The sequence below is a fragment of the Aquarana catesbeiana genome, linkage group LG01 (assembly GCF_042186555.1).
Source record: "Aquarana catesbeiana isolate 2022-GZ linkage group LG01, ASM4218655v1, whole genome shotgun sequence".
Taxonomy (NCBI): domain Eukaryota; kingdom Metazoa; phylum Chordata; class Amphibia; order Anura; family Ranidae; genus Aquarana; species Aquarana catesbeiana.
In genome coordinates, this window is record NC_133324.1 from 444,003,583 (window position 1) to 444,025,010 (window position 21,428).

The 21,428-nt window shown below is 39.9% G+C and overlaps 1 protein-coding gene across 4 annotated transcripts in view; it reads left to right on the forward strand.

The window, feature by feature from the left end:
- Positions 1-21,428, forward strand: part of ABCA1 (ATP binding cassette subfamily A member 1) — a 144,861-nt gene that overhangs the window by 19,918 nt on the left and 103,515 nt on the right. For all 4 annotated transcript variants that reach the window (XM_073636251.1, XM_073636242.1, XM_073636259.1 and 1 more), the window contains exons 2-3: positions 10,272-10,422; positions 17,062-17,155. In XM_073636251.1, the coding sequence (XP_073492352.1) occupies positions 10,357-10,422; positions 17,062-17,155 (160 nt within the window). In that variant the 5' untranslated portion in view covers positions 10,272-10,356. The remainder of the gene's footprint in view (positions 1-10,271; positions 10,423-17,061; positions 17,156-21,428) is intronic.

The window sequence follows — 21,428 nt, forward strand, 5'->3', positions numbered from 1 at the left end:
ATGGAAAAGGATGAATACATAACCTCTAGAATACCCTTAAAAAGTGGGTAATTGGCATTCCTATTGAATAGATGAGATTAAAACTATGGTTACCTTATAGTTTGAAAGCACAACGCCCAATAAAATGATTTTTGTTACTGACAGAATCTACTCTTCACAAGAAAGGTCCTTGGGATCTTAAAAGAACTGCATTGATCCATAAAAACACAAAAAAAACCCCACAAAGGCACCTCTAGGGCCTGGTTGTTCCTCAATCTAAAGCTACAGACAAATAGGTTTTAAAGTAAGGGCATACAGGGGTTGATTTACTAAAACTGGAGAATCTGGTGCAGCTGTGTATGGTAGCCAATCAGCTTCTAACTTCAGTTTGTTAAATTAGGCTTTAACAACTAAACCTAAAGCTGGTTTCCAGATGTTGCACTCTCCAGCTTTAGTAAATAAACCCCACAGTACTGTTTCTATCCTCCCTGTGAGTGAGCACCCCGCACAGAACACAAGAGCGCAACGTGCAGCACTGATAGGATAAAAGACCTAGAATAGCAGCAAAGGATCGGCATAAATCACTGCACCTTGCCAAATTGTTGGTTTGTGTCCCCTGGAAGAGAGACACTGTACAAAAATGGTATTCATTGAAACACATTAAAGAGAAAACTATTGCTCTTCAAAAAACATTGTTTGAATTTGCAAAAATTGACTTGAATAGATGGATGGGAGGTTCTTCCTCCTATAGTTACATGATCAGTCAGAGAAAAACTGATGGGAGGAGCAGCAAGCCATTAAGATCCAAGAGTGTACAGAATACAAGGATTAAAACCCTATTGGGGTTTTTTTGTGTTTGCAGCCTCTGCCCTACTGAGGAGGTCTCCATTCACTTCCTGTCCTGCCAACACAGGAGGCACTCTCTCCAAAGTGAGAAGAATCCCCACCTAGGAGAGCTGTCACAAGTACAGGTGTCCTCTTAAGAGGATTTCCTTCAAATCTTGGAGACAACTCTAAAATGTTGGATTTTCCTTCACATTTTGTTTCTGTGACAGTGGTCACCAGGGCAAACGGTGACGATAAATCTCCCCAGCAATGACAAAGAAAGCAATAAAAAAATCATCCCCATTTTAGCCATATCATACAAATAAAGTTTTAGTTTTACCTTATATACATCTTAAGCTTCCAGTATCTTTCTTTGCAAAGTGGCAAGTGTACTTTTAGCATGAAGTATTTTTGAACGTTAACTCTTCACATTCCATGTCCGTAAACAGCATATCTTTTACATTCGTTTAACTAAGTAGCACAGCTGGTCTGAAGGGGTGGGAATGAAAGGTCACCTGGGGTGAACATTATAGGAAGACAAAGAATCTGAAGTTGGTAACATAAGGCAGCACTGTAAACAAGTGCATTTAGTTCATGTGTAACATTCACAGTATCTATTAGATACATCATGTAGTAATGTCATATATTGATTTAATGTCTGTTAAAGAAAGTTATCTTATCAAATAAATAAGTTACATTAGACATAATATCCTACTTACAAACTTTCACACTTTATATTTTGTGATCATTGTCAGAATCAACTATTCAAATACAGCAGTGATCATAGAATACTACTGTACTGTATTAAGAAAAAAATTATAGCAGTTTTCCCTGCACTGGCACCTTTTTAATAAAAACTGAACCAGAAAAGTAGAACAGTTTCTTCCAGCATGCAATAAACTTCAGTTTGTTTTTTTGCAGTACAGGCTGGAAAGTGTAATCTTACATTGGATCTACTTACCTCCACCTAGGTGTAACTATACAGAAGAGAAGAGATTCCATACTGATGTACACATAGTATTTTCTATGGTGATTGGCTAGGCAATATCATGATTAGGGTAGATTTTTGCTTATTTGACATCTTCATCAATACATGCCAGAAATACAAATTTTAATTGAAATTCCTATGATAACTGGAAAGGTACCACCTTTGGCTTAGGTGCCATAATATTAAGGCCCCTTTCACACAGGCACCATCAGTTTAGCCACGTTAAAAACGTATCAGTTCTTATCCGTTGCTTCATCCGTCTTCATCCGTCATCCGTTCCGTTAATCTCCGTTTTCATCCGTCTTCTGTTCCGTTAATATCCGTTTTCATCCGTTAAGGTATACGTTTACATCCGTTTTTTCATCCGTTTTTGTATCCGTTTTCATCCATTTACAGCAGTTTCTTTGCATTTAAGAAAATTACCCAGAAAGCCTTGCTCCACCCATCCTACATTGCCATGCGTGAACAATTTGCTGACTACTTTCTATCTCCATCAGGAGAAGTTTCATGGCAGTATATATATATATAATGCAGTGCAAATTTAAATTTATTAATTCATTAATTTGGGTATTTCATTGTGTTTTGATAGCATAAAAAGACACAAAAGCACATGATATGTTCAAAACAGTTTTAGTTTTATTATTCTGCATAACCCTTTTAAAATAAAGTTTTTTCACTTTGTTTTTTTATTTGTCAAAGTATGAACTTTGAATAATTTCTTCAAAACGGATCTTAACTGATCGGACGTTGACGGACATTGTCAGTTAACGTCAGTTAATATCCGTTTTGACGGATCTGGACGTAGCTTTGTACGTTAAAAAAAACGGATAAAAACGGAAGCGGAGGTTAACTGATGGTAACGGATGGTCATCCGTTTGCCCATAGGAATGCATTGTCGTCCGTCGACGGATGGAAGAAAAACGGATAGACGGTCCGTCCGTGTGAAAGGGGCCTAAGATTTACAGTATTTGCAATATTTTTCAGGATACTATTGATGGATTGCTTGGATTGTTGGATTACAAAGTCAAGTTTACCATAAAAGTTGACAGGCTGTACCTACAGAAGTAGGGTTAGGGCAACAACATGGAAATGCAATATATTCACTAAGTTATGTTATATTTTACCAATGGCAGTCATCACGTGCGAGAAAAAATCCTAGGCTGGTGGAGATGGCATCTCCTATAGTCAGTGACCATCATTTTTCTGTACACACTTTTGACTGTTGGACAGCACAGTTGAATAGAAGCCCGGTACATGGAGCGTACAGCACAATATGGCAAAAGAAAATATTAAATTTTTTTTAGCAATAAATAGGCAATGTGATTGTGAACAACAAGAGTGTAACCATGCCCTTGGTAGGCCACATAGCTACTATGAAGCAGAGAGACACAGAGACCCAGAGCTGTCTGGCTACACAATGATTTATGCAGGTAGCAGTAGCAATAGATAAATAATTTGGATGAATTGACTGCATAGGCAGCTTGGAAACCTTTAGTGCCGGTTCACACTAGACGCGGCACCGAGGCGACCTGCACACGACTGCCGGGGCGACTTGCAAGACGACTTCTGTATAGAAGTCTATGCAAGTCGCCCCCAAAGTAGTACAGGAACCTTTCTTCTAAGTCGGAGCGACTTGCGTCGCTCCGATTAGAACAGTTCCATTGTACAGAACGGGAGGCGACTTGTCAGGCGGCTAGGTCGCTTGACAAGTCGCCCCCGTGTGAACCGAGCCTTAGACTTCATGTACACCTGAACTACTTTTAACTACAAAACCTTCCTATCCTGAACGCGATTCTTCCACGTTCAGGAGAGGGAGGTTGAACCTCCCCTAACCTCAGCAGCTCCTAAACGAACCTATAAGCCTATGTGTACATGGAGCCTTATGCCGCGTACACACGAGCGGAATGTCCGACAGAAAAAGTCAGACGGAAACTTTTCATCTTATATTCCGATCATGTGTATGCCTCATCAGACTTTTTTTTTAGAAAATTCTGACAGACCTAGAAATAGAACATGTTCTAAATATTTCCGACGGAACCAATTCCTATCGGGAAAACCGCTCGTCTGTATGCTGTTCCGACAGACCAAAAACTATGCATGCTCTGAAGCAAGTATGAGACGGAAGCTATTGACTACTGGCTATTGAACTTCCTTTTTGTAGTCCCGTTGTACGTCACCATGTTCTTGACGGTCGGACTTTGGTTTGACCGTGTGTAGGCAGGACCACTTGAATGGAATTCGGTCGGAGTTCCGTCAGAGAAACCTTCGGAGTTTATTTCGACGGCAAAACCGGTCGTGTGTACAGGGCATTATACAATTGCTTTGAAAACATTTAGTGTTCTGTATAACTAGAGGAATTGCCTTCCATATGGAGATTAGAAAGACCAGGGTCCATTATTTGTTGTTCTGTGGTTATAGTTATGGCTCTAAACAAAGGTATGGTCCGTTAAATGTGGTCATCATGGCATAAACTGTAAAGATGTGCCCCTTAATGACATGTTAAGTAGATAAAGTATTGTTTTGTTAGGGACTAATATGTGCAAAGCTTATTAGTGACTAATTCATTTAATATAGAGATCTCTGCTTATCATATTTTTATAAGATGCATTCCACAGGAGCTACTACGTGAACTAGTAATGGGCAAAATATATGTTGTCACCTTCCGCTTGTTGACACCATCCCTTCATTAAAAAGCCAGTGATTATTTCAGGAAATGCTGGGTGAGCAGGTTTGATTAAAACAAAAATAGACTGGATGCTATACCAAATGTAGGGCCATTGCCATTGTTGTCAATAGAAAGGGAAGATGACCATGATTTCTTCAGGAACAGATGACACGTGGTTCCCCATTCCTTTCTATATTACATGCCTACATTTCCATGATTGCGGTGAACCATAAAACATTGATGCCTGTTTTTCTGACACTAAAAAGCGTGCTCTGACCTTCTGCCTTTCTGTTCTCTGGATATCTGCAGGGGAAACTGGGAGTGCTTGGGGAGAATTCTGAGAATAGATAGTAGTGGAACTATGCCATGAACTTGTACAAACATGACTGACTCTTTCCATATCCTGTATGCATTTTTTGATAAATGAAAATGCTAGCTTCATATTTGCACAGTCAGTATAGTATATGAAAACCCATCAGGTATTTATTTCTGTCTGTGCCCTCGCTGAGGAGATGTGCCCTCTCTATTTGCCCTGATTACTGTCATAGGGACTGAAAGTGAAGTAAAACCAAACATATTGGGTTTTCACTACAATGGGATTAGAGAGGACACTTGCTTCAGTCACAACTGTCTGAAAAGGGATTTACTTAATGTGGTACTAAAGGCAGAAGGTTTTTAACCTGAATTCTATACTATGCATTTGGGTAAAAAAAGCTTCTGCATATAGCTAGCCCCTCCCCTATACTTGCCTGAGCCCAATCTTGATCCAGTGATGTGCATGTGAGCAGAGGTTCTCTAGGCACTCTCTCTCCTCATTGACTCAGACACAGCAGCGGGAGCCAATGGCTCCTACTACTGTCATTCACAGCCAGTGAGGAGGGGTTGGGGGGTGGGGCCAAGCTCTGCTCTGTGTGTTTTATGGACACAAAGAGCCAGCTCAGGAGCGAGCATGCACGAGTGGTAGCTTGAGGGGGGAGGGAGAAGCCAGAAGCACAAGCGGGGGCATGCCATTGAGAGGCTGAGTCAGCCGCTCCCGCCCCCTCCACAGCCCAGCGCTCCAGAGAATGCTGGAAAGGCAGAGCAGAGAACCAGTGACTGACAGTCACCAGCTCTCTGAAGCCCAAGAACTGAGCGATCAGCAGTCCTTGATCACTCAGTTCTCAGTGTAGAGGCAGGTATCCTAATCTGCAGCCATCTAGGTGAGTATGAATGTTTGTTATTTTAGATCCCGCACTTCTCTTTTAGGCACCTTCATCTTTACAATACTTTTTGATCTATTGTAAAGGATCAATTTTCTGAGCATGACCATTTTATATGCGCATGCCAGGTTGGCTTTCTGACGGTTAATCATGAATATAATTTAAATGTGTTGAGGTTCCAAGATGCTTCTAGGCCAACTGTGAGCTTTTAATCTATCCAGTTCTTATATAGATAATCCATTCAGTCAATCTGGGTGCTCCTTTTTATGCTTCCAACTGAATGTGCTCAAAATAGCTTCTCTGGGAGCCTCAAAAGGGGCATCTGTGTAAGATATACAATGCACATCAATAAAAAAAAAAAAAAAAAAGCATGGTAACTCCCTCCAAATAGTTCTGGAATTTTTCCCCATTGTCTCAGAGCTGATGTAAAACTTGTTTGTCAGGCTTTTGGACAAACATTGAAGAGAACACAAATGTTTTAATTACTTGCATACATAGATATTAGAAAGCAGCCAGTGTTTGTTCAGTCCTAACATGTCTACTGGACTGACTGTTACTGTCTATATGCCTGTTGTAAAATATTGAGGGTTGCTTTGGGCTGAGCGGCCTGAACAAAGATCCCTGTGATCATTCTAACAAGAAGATGGCGGCCAAATACAAGACTTGGTTCACACATGCCATAAATCTACATGTTGTTCTCTTCCAGAAGAAAGAACTGAAAATAAATAACCCATTACTTAAAGCAGACAGACAGTGAAATACAAAGTTGATATACTTTATCTGCCAAAAGATTTGTAGTTCTGTCCAACCAGCCTTGAGGCCAAAGAACATCTACCAGGGATAGCAAATACTGAAAAAAAAAAACTCACTGCCGCTCAACCAAATAGTCCATAAAGAATAGTGAAGGTATTTGGCGCTCCAGGTAAGGTTCATGTCCACTATAATCAAATTTGTAAGATATGAATCAGTACTCAATTCCGGGATTTCTTTAGTAACTATATTGGAGACAGGGTGAAAGCTCCATGTATGCTTAAACACTTATACGTTTCAGCCCAAACAGGGCCCTAATCTATGCAATGGCTATGATTAAAGCCAAATTAAACCCAAAACCAAACATTTTCTAAAGCAACCCAGATCGAGGATCGGTCCCATTTTCAACCACAAATACAAACAGTTCATACCAATCTGTTTCCAACAGTTTTGATCATTTCATTTTTGTGTAAGGCAGCCTATACATGAGCCTTTTTTTTGTTCAACCAGTGGGTTGTATGAAAAAAATGACCAATTCACCTATCCACACACTCAATGTGGATGTGGGATTCACTCCCGCTGAGCTATTAAAGTGATACTAAAGTCTCATTTTTTTTAGTTAAAAATAACAAACATGTCATACTCACCTGCTCTGTGCAGTGGTTTTAAAAAAGACTTCTGCCTTTACAATCATTTTAAAGTGATTGTAAAGGCAGAAGGTTTTTTTATCTTAATGCATTCAATGCATTAAGATAAAAAACCTGTGTGCAGCAACCCCCCTCAGCCCCTCTAATGCTTACCTGAGCCCATCTCTATCCAGCGATGTAGCAGGAGAGACTCGGCTGCCTGGGACTCTCTTCACTGGCTGAGACAACAGCAGAGCGCCATTTGGTCTAGCTTCTGTCACTCAAAGTCAGTGAGCCAATGAGGAGAGAGAGGGGCAGGACCCATCCGGGGCTCCGTGTCTGAATGGACACACAGAGCTGCAGCTCAGCTTGGTGCCCCCATAGCAAGCTACTTGCTGTGGGGGCACAAGTCAGGGGGGAGGGGCCAGGAGAGCCAAAGAGGGACCCGAAAAGAGGAGGATCTGCTCTATGCAAAATCACTGCACAAAGCAGGTGAGTATGACATGTTTGTTATTTTTAGGCAAAAACTTTAGTATCACTTTAAGTCCTGATGACAGGCTTCCCCAACGTCAGAATTCAGTGATCAGTGCTGCCTGCTGTAGCTAGTGGTGCTGACCATGTGAAATATTCTTCAACAGGCTGGTTGTACAGAAGTTGATCGGCAGATTGACTTCTGTACAACCAGCCTGCCCATGTGTAAATCGAAATTTGGCTGGTCCCTGCTGTACCGGCCGAACTTCGATCTATGTATGCCCGGCTGATTTTGCAATCACAAGAATGTTAAAGTAACTGAAATTGCCAGACAGTTCCAAAGTATATAAAGTGCATCAGTGGTAGACAGCACTGTGTCTCTCAGTGTGAATGCTGCCATACAGGATGTTGATGCAAAAACCTGTTCAGGTATTTCTGCAAACTCTATGTGAATTCAATGTTTTTATTTTGTATTTATTAATCTATAAAAAGATTAAATGATAGCTTTGTTATAAGTAGAAAGTTTGGACAGGCAGTAAGAGTACCAGTTCAGAAATTAAAGATATAAACTACCTTAGCATGCTACCGAAATTTAACTAACACATAATTAGCAGCAAATTAAAATCAATACGTAGTAATTAAAATAATTGCTGGTACGGGTTAAATAGCTTCATCATAGAACAATAAAACCTCCATGCAGCTCAGCCAAAGCCAGGAACTAGGAATGGGATGCAAGAGATGGACAAATGATGTGATTGTACAATATATATGTAAAAGCGCTGCGAAAATTGACGCCGCTATATAAGTACCTGAAATAAATAAAAAATAAAGACCACAACAGTGGAATCCATGAATGGAACAAAACAACGTGGATTTCAAAAGGTGCCTTGTAGCCTCCCTGACGGTTTTCCCGAGTGTGGCTCGGGGTTAAATTTCAGCACCATTAGCGGTAACCCCGAGCCCCACTCGGGATTACATCTCAGGATCCTGGTGCGGTGTTACTTACCTTGTCCCCAGGATCCTGCAAAGTCCCCCCGCTGTGTCTGCGGGCTCTGTTCTCCTCCCGAAGCTTCTCTGTGCTGGGCTCCGTTCCCTGCGAGCGTCCTGGTGGCAAATTCCTGGTGGCAAATTCAAAAAACTGTAAAAATCATAACACATACAGTACTGTAATCTTACAGATTACAGTACTCTATGAAATCATTTCACATCCCTTTTGTCCCCAATGCTTTTTTCCAGTGCCTTGCATGCAGTTTTTTTTATTATATATACTGTTCTTTCTGCCTGGAAACTTGAGATTGTCCATAGCAACCAAAAAGTGTCCCTTTATGTCAAAAGTGGTTTTAGACCAACTAGAAAACAGCGATAGTAAATTAGAACACTTGCAGAATTGAGCGATAGTGAATCGTGGGGAAATTTATTTTATTATTATGTTATTATTTTTTTTTTAATTATTTATATTTATGTATTATATTATAATTTATGATTTTGTGTTTCAAACTTCACCTACAATATAAAACACCAAATTTTTATGCAAAATAATTGTACCGCTTTGAGACGCAAAAATCTGAACTAATCATACCGCCATGGAGGTTAAGATCACATTTTTGTGTGCTCACTTGTTCTACAGTTGTGCATGCCTTCCATAGTATAGACAGCAGTGTGCCATATTACACAAGTGAGCTTAAATGTATAATTACATTAGTGGTCCCACCCTTATAAATCAAGCAGGTGAATATTTTTTACTTTTTTAATTGAGAAGTAGTACGTACAAAATGTCTCATGAAAGCACTCTTAAATTGAATTGTTATAGAAATAAAGGTCTATAAGGGTTTCTTGAATGTTTAAGGATCAGAAAAAATGGTATAACCAAACAGTAGCTTGGTGCATGCTTACAATAAGGTCAAAGCTTTTTATCTATTTTTTAAATTACAATTATAATGGCAATAAAACTATAAAGTATAATCAGAGACTACTTTATGTGAAAACCACATCAAAATGATCAGTAGATACAGAAGTATAGACCAAAGCAGGTCTTAATTGTACATGGTACTTACTTACTATATACTCCTATTAGAATCAAGTGTCAGAATCCTTTATTTGATATAGAACTGCGAAGCCTTTTGTGGTTTTTCTGTATTCCAGAACATTTTCTGAATAGAGGATGTACATGTTGGGTAAAAGGGTGATTATAAGAGTGCCATGATACCAAAAGACCATGCATGACCATGTTAGGATCAAGAGTACTCACTTATCAAGCAGGTCCTTAATGACAAACACATAGAGGTTGATTTACTAAAACTGGTAAGTGAAAAATCTAATGCAACTGTGCATGGTAACCAATCAGCTTCTAACTTCAGCTTGTTCAATTAAACTTTGCCAAAAAAAAAAAAACTGAAAGCTGATTGGTTTCTATGCAGAGCTGCACCAGATTTTGCACTCTCCAGTTTTAGTAAATCAACACCATAATGTGAATCTTGCACCAATTCACTGGGACTGTCTAGAATGTTGTAATGGTTGAGTATAGAATCCAGTTATGTCTCTATTGTTCACCTGAGAAAGACATTCATTGAAGTGAGAGATATATTCATTGCCTCGTGAATTGCTTCATAGTTTCAGGTCATTTATCGGACACTTGAATATATTGCCCATATTAGCAGCTATCATTGTTATGTACCTGTCCTTCACAGTAAATAAGAACGTGCAACAGGTTTTTTTTTCCCTTCAACTCAGGAAGCTTATAGCCATTTCCTTTTCTGACTCTTTTTCAGTTAATGAGCAACCTAAAGCCTTTGGTACTGCAACAACTTCTGCCAGAGCCGCAGAGGTGAAGCAGTGTGCATTCTCAGAGGGAAGATGACTTACTGTACGCAACTAGGACTCCTTCTCTGGAAAAACTTTACCTACCGACGGAGGCAGACCGTAAGTTTATGACTTCTTCTACATGTCCTTAACCTGTCCTTTCATTTTTGTTGAGCAGTAGTTATGTTATTTTGCTTAATTTACCTGTTGAAAGAATGCATTGCATTTTGGAAAGATCTCAATTCCACTAATTTGAATGACAAACTCAATGCAACCAAATGCAGCATGCAGGACTTTTTCAACATAGAATTTTACTGGGAATGAGTGGTATAGAAAATAACGGGGCAGACAAAACCTGGAGCAGCTGTGCATAGCAGCCAGCCAGCTTCTGTCTTCAGTTTGCTCTGTTAGGTCCCTTTTATACTGGTTTGTTTTTGCCGCGCTTTTCCTGGGCGACCAAAGCGCATGACAACTATTCTCCAATAAATTGTGTGTAACTGTTCACGCTGCAGGTGCGCTACGCTTTACAATGTGATTGGTTGTCATGCACAGCTGCTCCAGATTTTGGCAGATCCAATTTTGATAAATTCCCTTGAATGTATTTTCTTATTTGCTTGCATTTTGCCTGCACTGGAAAATGCAGATGATCGCAAGACAATGCATCTGGTGTAAACTCTTAATCACAGATTGTATTCCTTTAATTGTTGCTTTCTACAGACATTGTTATGCAAACTCAATTTTATAAGAGTAGAAACAAAATATGTTGCATTTCTTAACACAACACACACAGGGATTAGGTTTTCCTAATTTCTCTGTACAGTACATTCTTAAGACTAGGTTTACACAACTGCAGATGTTGCTATTCACAGTTGTCAGTTACATAATAATAAAAATGTCTTTGTAAGTGTTTGCAGATATATAGATAACATGTGTTCATGATGAAATACACCCAGTGGCATGAATTACAATTTGTAGACTTATATTGCTTTACTATCTGCTATAGACTTAACCCCAAGTACTTTCAGCTTCTTGTAGAACTGCATGTCCCAGCATGCTTGACCTTGTTACTTTGCACCCAGTATGTTGTGTGCTGCTTAACCATCTAAATTAAGTTCACTGTCAGTTTTTTTTTTATAGATGGGGTAAGATGAATTATGCATAAATACAATAAAATGTCTTGGGGCGCAGATACTCCTTTAAGACAGCACGATCAGGTCCTATTTTGAGACCTTTCTGCAGTGCACTGCAGCTTAGCAAAACAGTCTGACCCAGCCAGCAAATGGACAATAACAGAGCAGGAGCTCAATCTGCTCTCTCCTCCTGTAATGTAGCCCACAGTGTTAGATGGACAGCACTATGTATTGCAGTAGAACCTTGATTGGTTTATAGTGCTGCCCCTCGCTTTCACAGCTATACAGGCTATATCATGTTAGGCCAGAAATGCTATCTGTATTTTAAGATACATTTGATTTTTTTAATTCGCTCATATATAGGTAGGGGATTAGAGTGATCAAGACACAGATTCATATAGTATAGCATCATCATCCCTTATAGTAAACAGATAAGAAAGACCATATTGGGGAGTATGGGACTTTAAAGCAGAGTTCCGCCATTTTTTTTTTTTTTTAAAGTCCGCAGCTACAAATACTGCAGCTGCTGACTTTTAAAATATGGACACTTACCTGTCCAGGGAGCCAGCAATGTCCTCACCCGAAGCCGATCTGTCCCTCGGCTCTCGGGTGGAGGCGCCGCCATCTTCGGTAAGGGAATCAGGAAGTGAAACCTTGCGGCTTCACAGCCTGGTTCCCTACTGCGCTTGCGCGAGTCGCACTGCGTGATCCCACTGGTCCCGGCTGTCTTCTGACAGCGGGGGGGGGCGGAGGAGGTGCCGGACATGGCGTAGATATCTGCGGATACTGCGGCTATCTGTACCCGGAAGTGGGAGCAAATACCTGGATTAGACAGGTATCTGCTCCCCCCTCCCCCCTAAAAGGTGCCAAATGTGACACCGAAGGGGGGGAGGATTCCAAAAAGCGGAAGTTCCATTTTTGGGTGGAACTCTGCTTTAAGGGTGCTTATTGCTACAAATAGATATACCACAATAAATTTAGTAAAATATATTTTTATTTCAAAAGAGAATTATATTAAAAAGGCCAGGCCTTTTTAATTCTATTCTCTTTGAAATAAAAATATCTTTTACTAAATTTATTGTGGTATATCTATTTGTAGCAATAAGCACACTTAAAGTCCCATACTCCCCAATATGGTCTTTCTTCTTAGCTCATATCTAGATTCATTAATGTTTGTTTGGAACCCAGCTAATGCAGTAGACAATGTATGCAGGGTATTGGATTTTATATTAGTGAAAAAATTTGTTATTATGTGTAGTTTTTTGTTTTCAGATTTGACACAGCATGCCATCTGTTTCCGAGATGCACCTACATAGTTGCATCATTTTGCAGACAACTATCTTTTTGGCCTGAACATGCTATCTGCTGAGTGGGCAGTTAAACAAGCAAAATCTTCCTGAGCCTTGGCTCATTATCGTAGTTGACCATATAAAATGAACACACTAGGTCAGAGGTCTTCTCCGGAAAAGCTGACTAAATGAAAGAAAGAGCAGCTAATATTAGTGATTCTCAAGGAAATATAAATTTTTGGCACTTCAGTCAATGTGTATACATTTTTTTCCTAAAGAAATTAAAAAGTTCAAAGTTCATTGTGAACCACACACATAGATAGATAGATAGATAGATAGATAGATAGATAGATAGATAGATAGATAGATAGATAGATAGATAGATAGATAGATAGATAGATAGATAGATATAAAATCACTGTGTAGTTAAAAGATACTGTATTCCATTGCATGTGAGTTGCCTCAAATAAACCTTTGGAACATTATTGATCTTAGTCGATTCTTAAAGTACAACTCTACTTTTGAATGCTAGCTTAAGAATTTGCTTTGGGAATTGAATCAAAGTCAAAAGTGCTTCTATAGCAATTCCTTGTGGAGTGCATAAGCCACAAATCAGAAATGAAAACTCTTAATCTTCATACAGATATGGTTTGGGGGGGTATTGATCTTTTTACAGGTCCGATTCTTCCAGCTGGCTTTCTCTAAACCAGGGTTCCCCAAACTATGGCCCTCCAGTTGGTCAGGAACTAAAATCCCTATCATGCCTAGTCATGTCTGTGAATGTCAGAGTTTTACAATGCCTCATGGGGCATGTAGTTCCGCAACAGCTGGAGGGCCGTAGTTTGGAGATCTCTGTTTAACCAGTATACAGTCATTCAGCAAACTCAGAGCTTCATGTTCCCCAGAAAGAGCAGCAAGTTGACCATGGTGGGAAAAGCTAAAGGTTCAATTTCAAAGGAAGTCTATGCAGCATCTTACACTTACCTTTGCAGCCTGCTGCTCTATTTATTACTTGGAATGAACATGTACTATATAAGCTAGTTGTAGTTTATACACCAATAAAGATTCTATCCATAATTTCAAGTAACAGCACTGACGTTTGAGTGGTCAACTGCCAAGCAGTATCGCTGTCATGTGAGAGCAAGGGGAAGATCAATTGATTTATACATATACCTGGAAAGTACCATGTAATTAACAAGAAATCATTTCATTTTTCTGTACCTAGAATGATAAAAGATACATTTTGATTACAGTACCTAGAGTTATAAAACATATGTATTGATTAATTACTATGGGTGTACTCTCTGCCTTATGAGGCAAACCCAGTCCACTATATTTATCTGTTCTCAGTCACAATTAATACTTGTCAATTAATAATGATTATTTTAGCAGACCCTAAATTGAAGTACAAAAGCATAAACAGCATAAATCCTATAATTTGTACTCCACTGAAGGGAAATCAATAAGTGAAGCTCCTGACTGAGATAAAAGCTTTTCTTGCCTCATATCATGACACATTGTTAAATACAATGGGCTGTTTCTTAATACATTTGAGGAAATATTGGCTGGCTAGACATAAATTATAGAAAGATTTGACAGTAGAAGACATTATTTTAGACTAACTCATTTTGAATTACCATAGCATAATACGGTGGGGCGTGAGAACTTGATTGGTATTTCCTAAATAGGATTGCTATATTTTTCATACTCATTGGTAGTGTCAGTATGGTGCAATATTTGTTGTTTAAGTAGTCTTTACTTTAAACATATAAAAAAAAAAATAAAACATTATTTTTAGTTCACAATGGATTAGGGAAGAGTAAGAACCCCTGTGAGTTATTTTGTTTTCTTTATTAAATAAATAACTTGATAAGGTGTTAGACTTGGGTATAGGTGAATATTTTCCATTTTGATGTGAGAGTTTGGGGCAGCTCTTTTTGTTACACCATGGGTAGAGACACCATGGGTTTTTGGGTAATGTCTCCCTCATTTTCTACATACATTATTATTATTATTATATAGCAACAACAGTTTGCGCATCGCTTTACAACATGAGGGCAGACAGTACAGTTACGATACAAATCAATACAGAGGGAATCAGAGGGCCCTGCTTGTTAGAGCTTACAATCTAGAGTACATTGAAACATCACTCTGAGGGCTGTGTCAGAACTCAGAATGAGGCATGTTTCCTGATGCTGTTTTTGACCCTGATTCAGAGATTTACCTGTGACAACAACACAAAGATTTTCACTGGAACAAAATGTGATGGGAAAGCCAAAACTGTATAGATGTCACTGAAACAGAAGGTGAGGAGAAAACTTTAAATGGAGACAGCTGTTCCAAATGACTGGTGTTTAAGAAGGCATTTCCCCTCACATTCAGATTTACTTGCTGTTGTATCTCTGTCACAGTAAGTATATTAAAATCTCCCCAATACTGTAGGGCACAGGAAAATAACCTAATGGGGTTTTAACCATTCTTTACTATATCCACATCTCAAGAAAAACTGTTGGCTTTAGATACACCATAATTGGCTACAGTATATTTGGCCTAGTTTCAGAAAGTTTGGTAAGTGTTACCTACCAGGGAGCCTGCCTGCCCATGAAAACAGCAGGCTTGTATTTTCTCTTGAATTGTATAGACAGATAGAGAATTAGAAACCCAGACATTGGGTTTTGGCTAAAATGTGGAGGACAACCTTTTGAGTGACCAGCAGGCAAAGGACTGAACTAAAGAGTTTATTGGTTTTTGGTTGCCATCACAAATCCACAAAGTGCATTCTTTTAAGCACTACTCACCAGAAACCTGGGTTTCTCAGTAGTGCCTATCGAGAGGCTTGCATTTTACTAGTGACGTTAACAAGGTTCATACAATGACATGACTTCAGGCAAGGTTGCAATTTATCATGTCTGATCTTGACATTCAGCTTAGCACACTTACAGCAAGATCTTTTAAACTCTGCCTTATATGTATTGTAATAATATAGCTACTCAACACAAAGTGGTATAGGCAGCCTAACAAAATAATATTTTAGATAAATTGTAACTGCATTGTTTAGTGGGAACCATTGAGGAAATAAATATTAAAGTTTCTATTAATACCTTGCTTTAAATATTCAAGCCCTAGGTTTGTCACCCTGAACATGGCTATACTACTTATGCCTCGTTTCCACTGAGCGGATCGGTTCGGGTCGGTACAGTTTGAATGGCCTAGAATGGTCCAGTCTATTCTGGTGAGCGTTTCCACTGCAAGTGGGACCACAAGGGGCCATACAGGAATTAAAAAAAAATGCCTTAGCATAGCACAGCAGAGGGTTTTCTGTCAGCCAATCAGTGGAATGTATCGTAGCTCCGCCCTAACCGAACCGTTCCATTTTCTATGGCCCCACATCTAAAGCAGGACCCTGAATGAAGCGGTGCGGTTTGGTTGTATGGGCCACTTTCATAATGGAAACACCCAAAATAGCGTACCATACCAAACCGAACTGAACCGATTCGCTCAGTGGAAACGAGGCATTAGTGAGTTGCTGACCTGCAACAACCTAAACATGAGTTTAGGCTTTTCAGTATTCTCAGGCTCTTCCCTTTTCCAGGTCACTGCTGCACTTGGTAGGAATACCATCATCAGGATGACGGTCAACAATGGCAGCTCCCTATATTTCTATCTTAATAGGTTCACTTTAAAAGGAGAATATTTAACATTTTATAACGTCACGTAGGCTGATTGTAGAGACCATGTCTAAGATACTTATAGGCATAAAAGACAAAAACATCTGAATTTAGTTTGTATTCAAAGAAAACAGGGAGTTAAACAATCTTTTGAGGTTACTTTATTTGGAAGGTAAGGTGATGATAAATAAAATGAGACTTCAGATTTATTAAAATAATTTATAAGCCCACGTAGCCTCTAGCAGCTCTTCCTGAATGTAAATGAAACTTTTGCTACTAAGCTGTCCTGTGGAAGACATACTTGATGGGTCTAACTTAGTTTCCAGGAGACGTGGGCCACTCAAAGGCACATCAGTGAAAAGGCCTAAGATGAAATTGGCAGTAGCCCTGCATATGTAGAGAGCTTTTATTTTTCTTGAAAAGATCCCCTAGAGAGATTGGACTGGTTCAGTTAACCTTCTTACAGGGAACAAGATGCAGTTCTTGGAATTGAAATAAAGTGGGGCCCCCTCTGTGTTAAATGATTTGTGCAATTCCTTCACAAAATCCTTCTCATTAACCTCTTCCTGACCAATTTTATTTTTTGTTCTTCTTGACAAAATCCTAGTTATCTATAATAGATAACATAATGAGTATGATAAATTCACATACTTTTTTGTTTTTTTCTTACAGCTGCAGCTGCTTGTTGAAGTAGCTTGGCCTCTCTTCATCTTCTTCATTCTGATCTCTGTGCGACTTTCCTATCCACCCTATGAACAACATGAATGTAAGTATTAAAGTGTAAAAGTATTGTCATGTATTCAAAAATTAAAGTTATAAAACATATAATAAATAGCGATAAACTTGTGATATTGACAACTGTAAACAGGGCCACTGTTAGAAATCACAGGGCCCCATACAGCCTACCTGACAGTTAGTGTAAAAATACACTAAAATCATTAATAGAGGACACAAATACAACATAATTTACAAAATTCCTGCTAAAGCTAAAAGATAAAACCGTATTGAGTTCAGAAATAAAGCTCTGTATATGAATGGGATCTTGGGGCTGATTCACATGGGTGCTGTGGCAGCCCCTGTTATGCTAAAGGATGCAGCAGCTGTACAAACACAGCCACGGGTCCTAATTTGACAGGAGTGTGGGTGCACATCTATGGCCCCAAACACAGACAGAGTGAATTTGGGGCTAGGAGAAGGAAGGGGAACCTGGACAGCAGGGGCGGTGGGGGTGGCATTTACTGGAACCAGTCCCTTTAGCAGTGGCAAAAAAAAAATGGAAACATTCAGAAAAATACTGAAAAAAACAATCAATTGCAGCCACTGTGCCCATCAATTGCAGCCACTGTGCCATCAATTGCAGCCACTGTGCCATCAATTGCAGCCACTGTGCCCATCAATTGCAGCCACTGTGCCCATCAAATGCAGCCACTGTGCCCATCAATTGCAGCCACTGTGCCCATCAATTGCAGCCACTGTGCCCATCAATTGCAGCCACTGTGCCCATCAATTGCAGCCACTGTGCCCATCAATTGCAGCCACTGTGCCCATCAAGTGCAGCCACTGTGCCCATCAAGTGCAGCCACTGTGCCCATCAACTGCAATCACTGTGCCCATCAAATGCAGCCACTGTGCCCATCAATTGCAGCCACTGTGCCCATCAATTGCAGCCACTGTGCCCATCAATTGCAGCCACTGTGCCCATCAATTGCAGCCACTGTGTCCATCAAGTGCAGCCACTGTGCCCATCAAATGCAATCACTGTGCCCATCAACTGCAATCACTGTGCCCATCAAATGCAGCCACTGTGCCCATCAATTGCAGCCACTGTGCCCATCAATTGCAGCCACTGTGCCCATCAATTGCAGACACTGTGCCATCAATTGCAGCCACTGTGCCCATCAAGTGCAGCCACTGTGCCCATCAAATGCAGCCACTGTGCCCATCAACTGCAATCACTGTGCCCATCAAATGCAGATACTGTGCCCATCAAATGCAGACACTGTGCCCATCAAATGCAGACACTGTGCCCATCAATTGCAGACACTGTGCCCATCAATTGCAGCCACTGTGCTCATCAAATGCAGCCACTGTGCTCATCAAATGCAGCCACTGTGCTCATCAAATGCAGCCACTGTGCTCATCAAATGCAGCCACTGTGCTCATCAAATGCAGCCACTGAGCCCATCAAATGCAGCTACTGCGCCCCATAAAATGAAGCCACTGTGCCATCAAATGCAGCCACTGTGGCCCATCAAGTTCAGTCACCGTGCCCTATCAAATTCAGCCACTGTGCCCCCTAAAATTCAGCCACTGTGCCCCATAAAATTCAGCCACTGTGCCCCGTAAAATTCAGCCACTGTGCCCCGTAAAATTCAGCCACTGTGCCCCGTAAAATTCAGCCACTGTGCCCATCAAATGCAGCCACTGTGCCCATCAAATGCAGCCACTGTGCCCATCAAATGCAGCCACTGTGTCATCAAATGCAACCACTGTGCCATCAAATGCAGCCACTGCATACACTACCCCCCATAAATTATATACACTAACTATCTGCATTATATTTGCTTGTCGTGTATCTGTCAGTCAATAAATGTAGATTTTTATTTTACATTTTTAAATATGTAGGTTTATACTTGGCAGTTTGATTGTACAATCTTTTTTAGATCGGCCAACAATGATGTAGTATGAGACTCTGTAATGGATACAGATGCAATGTACTCTTTAAGTGGGGCTTCTACCATATAGTTTTGTCTAAAGGACATTTTCTAAAGATTGTATAACATTGTAATGTGTGTAGCCAACTTAACATCAATACATATTGCTTTCCATATTTACTGTATCTATTTATTTGAAGTGACCGTGCATTTTTTATTGGAATTCTATACATAAGAACAAAAAAGGGACAGCTGAGAAGGAAATTAGGAAAGGGAAATTTGGTTCAAAAAGAGGGACAGCCCTCTAAACGATTTGGGAGCCTTGGGTGAAGCTATGTTCACTTCAATCAACCAAATCAGTGTGCAAGAGAAATTTTTTAAACAGCCTGATTTTTGCTTGCAAATGATTGGACAGTCTGCTAAGGGGACCTTCTCTTAGCAAGGTAAAATCCATTTCCCCTTTAGTAAATTAATTCCAATGCTCTTGAGTTTTCAGAAAATGTAAGGGAACCATTTAAAAAGCAGTGGTGAAGCTATGTGCTTTACAAATGTGCACTGGGGTACTGAAGCCAAGGAGAGCAACAGAACTGAATGATATTGCAAAAAAAAAAAAAAGCCTGAGAGGAGAGTCTGGTCATTTTAGGCTTCATGTACACGGGACGTTTTTACAGCCTCTCCTGAATGATTTAACTTGACAGATATTAACCGACATTTAAAACATCTGGTTTGCCGGGTTTACATGGCGCGTTTGCGTTTAGATGCGTTTACAAGCTGTTGCAGACATTTGGCATTTCAAATGTCCTGAAAGCATTTTTTTTTGTGTTCCTAGAAACGACTATAAATGACCCTGTGTACATGTACTGATAAGATAACATAGAGGAAAGTTCAGGGGCAACTGAAAAAAAACGCCGAACTGCTCCTAAACGTTCGCTTACCAGCAGCAGTGTACATGAGGCCTAACTTGTCAGAGCATATGACCTACTCTGCTGTAATCATTGTGCTTTTCCTGGGGTTTCATATAGCACAGAGCGGATAGCTTTATTTACTGTTCATTATAAATGAGCCAGCCCCTTATATTTTTTATATTTTAATTTTTTTCTGTTAGTTTGATTCCAGCGTATAAAAAATAAATCTTTTGTGTGATAGGAGAACATCCCATGCTACCACTGTTCATGCAGTAAAATGAACCACTGACGCGTATTTTTAGTAACACATTGTAAATGTACCTCGCTTGAAGACACGTCAAAACATGCTTTTGCAGGTTCTCTGGGCTTTCCATGGAAGCAGCTGAGAGTGTTTCATATATTAAAGGCACATTTTGTAAAATTGTAGTACAGTATCTGTAAGATACATAGAAGAAGGAGTTAAATATGTTTTTTTATATTATTATTCGTTAATATCTGTCGCTGGTCCTTCAAACTGGTCTACAAATGTTCTTTCAGCTGTTTTCTATAGTGCATAAGAGAGATTTGCAATTCTTGTTGATTCTGACAGACTAAAGCCAAAAATATTCAGCTTTCCTTCTCTATAACACCATGACCCAGTGCAAAAAGCTATCCTGTTACAGTCACCTGCAGTGTGCCACGTTCAAGGCTTAAATTGAGTGTTATTTATTGGACAGTCATTTTAGACTACCCCTCCTTTAAAATGTGTGAACATTACTGAGAATGTTGCTACATTACATGGTTTATTTTTAACCAGAAAATGTGAGCTTAGAATAACTTTTATACTATGTAATTTACATCAGCAGTAATGTTTGAGGGTTTTTAGTTTAGCGGCTACTGGTTTGCATGCAGAAAATCTAGATTCCGAACAAACCGATTCATATACAGTTGAAATGTCCTTTGATTCGGACACAATTTCCTCAACGCAAAGTGAGACAGGTGACATTCGTAGTTCCTAATGAAGCAATTAATGTCCCTGGTTCTACTCACTAGAGTAGCAGATGTGTGTGTAAGGCCCCTTTCTCACACGGGCGGGTCTCTGCTGAGCAGGTGGATGGCTGGTCCCACAGATACAGCCTGCTCTCCTCTCTGGGCAGTCAGATGTAAACAGACTGCCTGTCCATTTACACCAGACTGCCATCCAATCTGCTAGAGAACAGATCCCCATCCGTCTGTTTTTAGTGGATTGGACGGATATGTGCCCTTCGACACCCACCGCTCCATTAAGGAGAATAGAGGGTCGCATCGAGTCCACCTGAAAAACTGATAGGCGAACCGGATCAGAGCACTAGTGTGAAAGGGGCCTAACACAAGAATTTTTATTATTATTGAAATTGGCATAATTGGGCATAAAGTAACAACATCAATGCTGACAAAGAAATGCACCTATTTTGTATATATTGTATATATTCAAAAGAATCGATAAGACAAGGTCTATGCA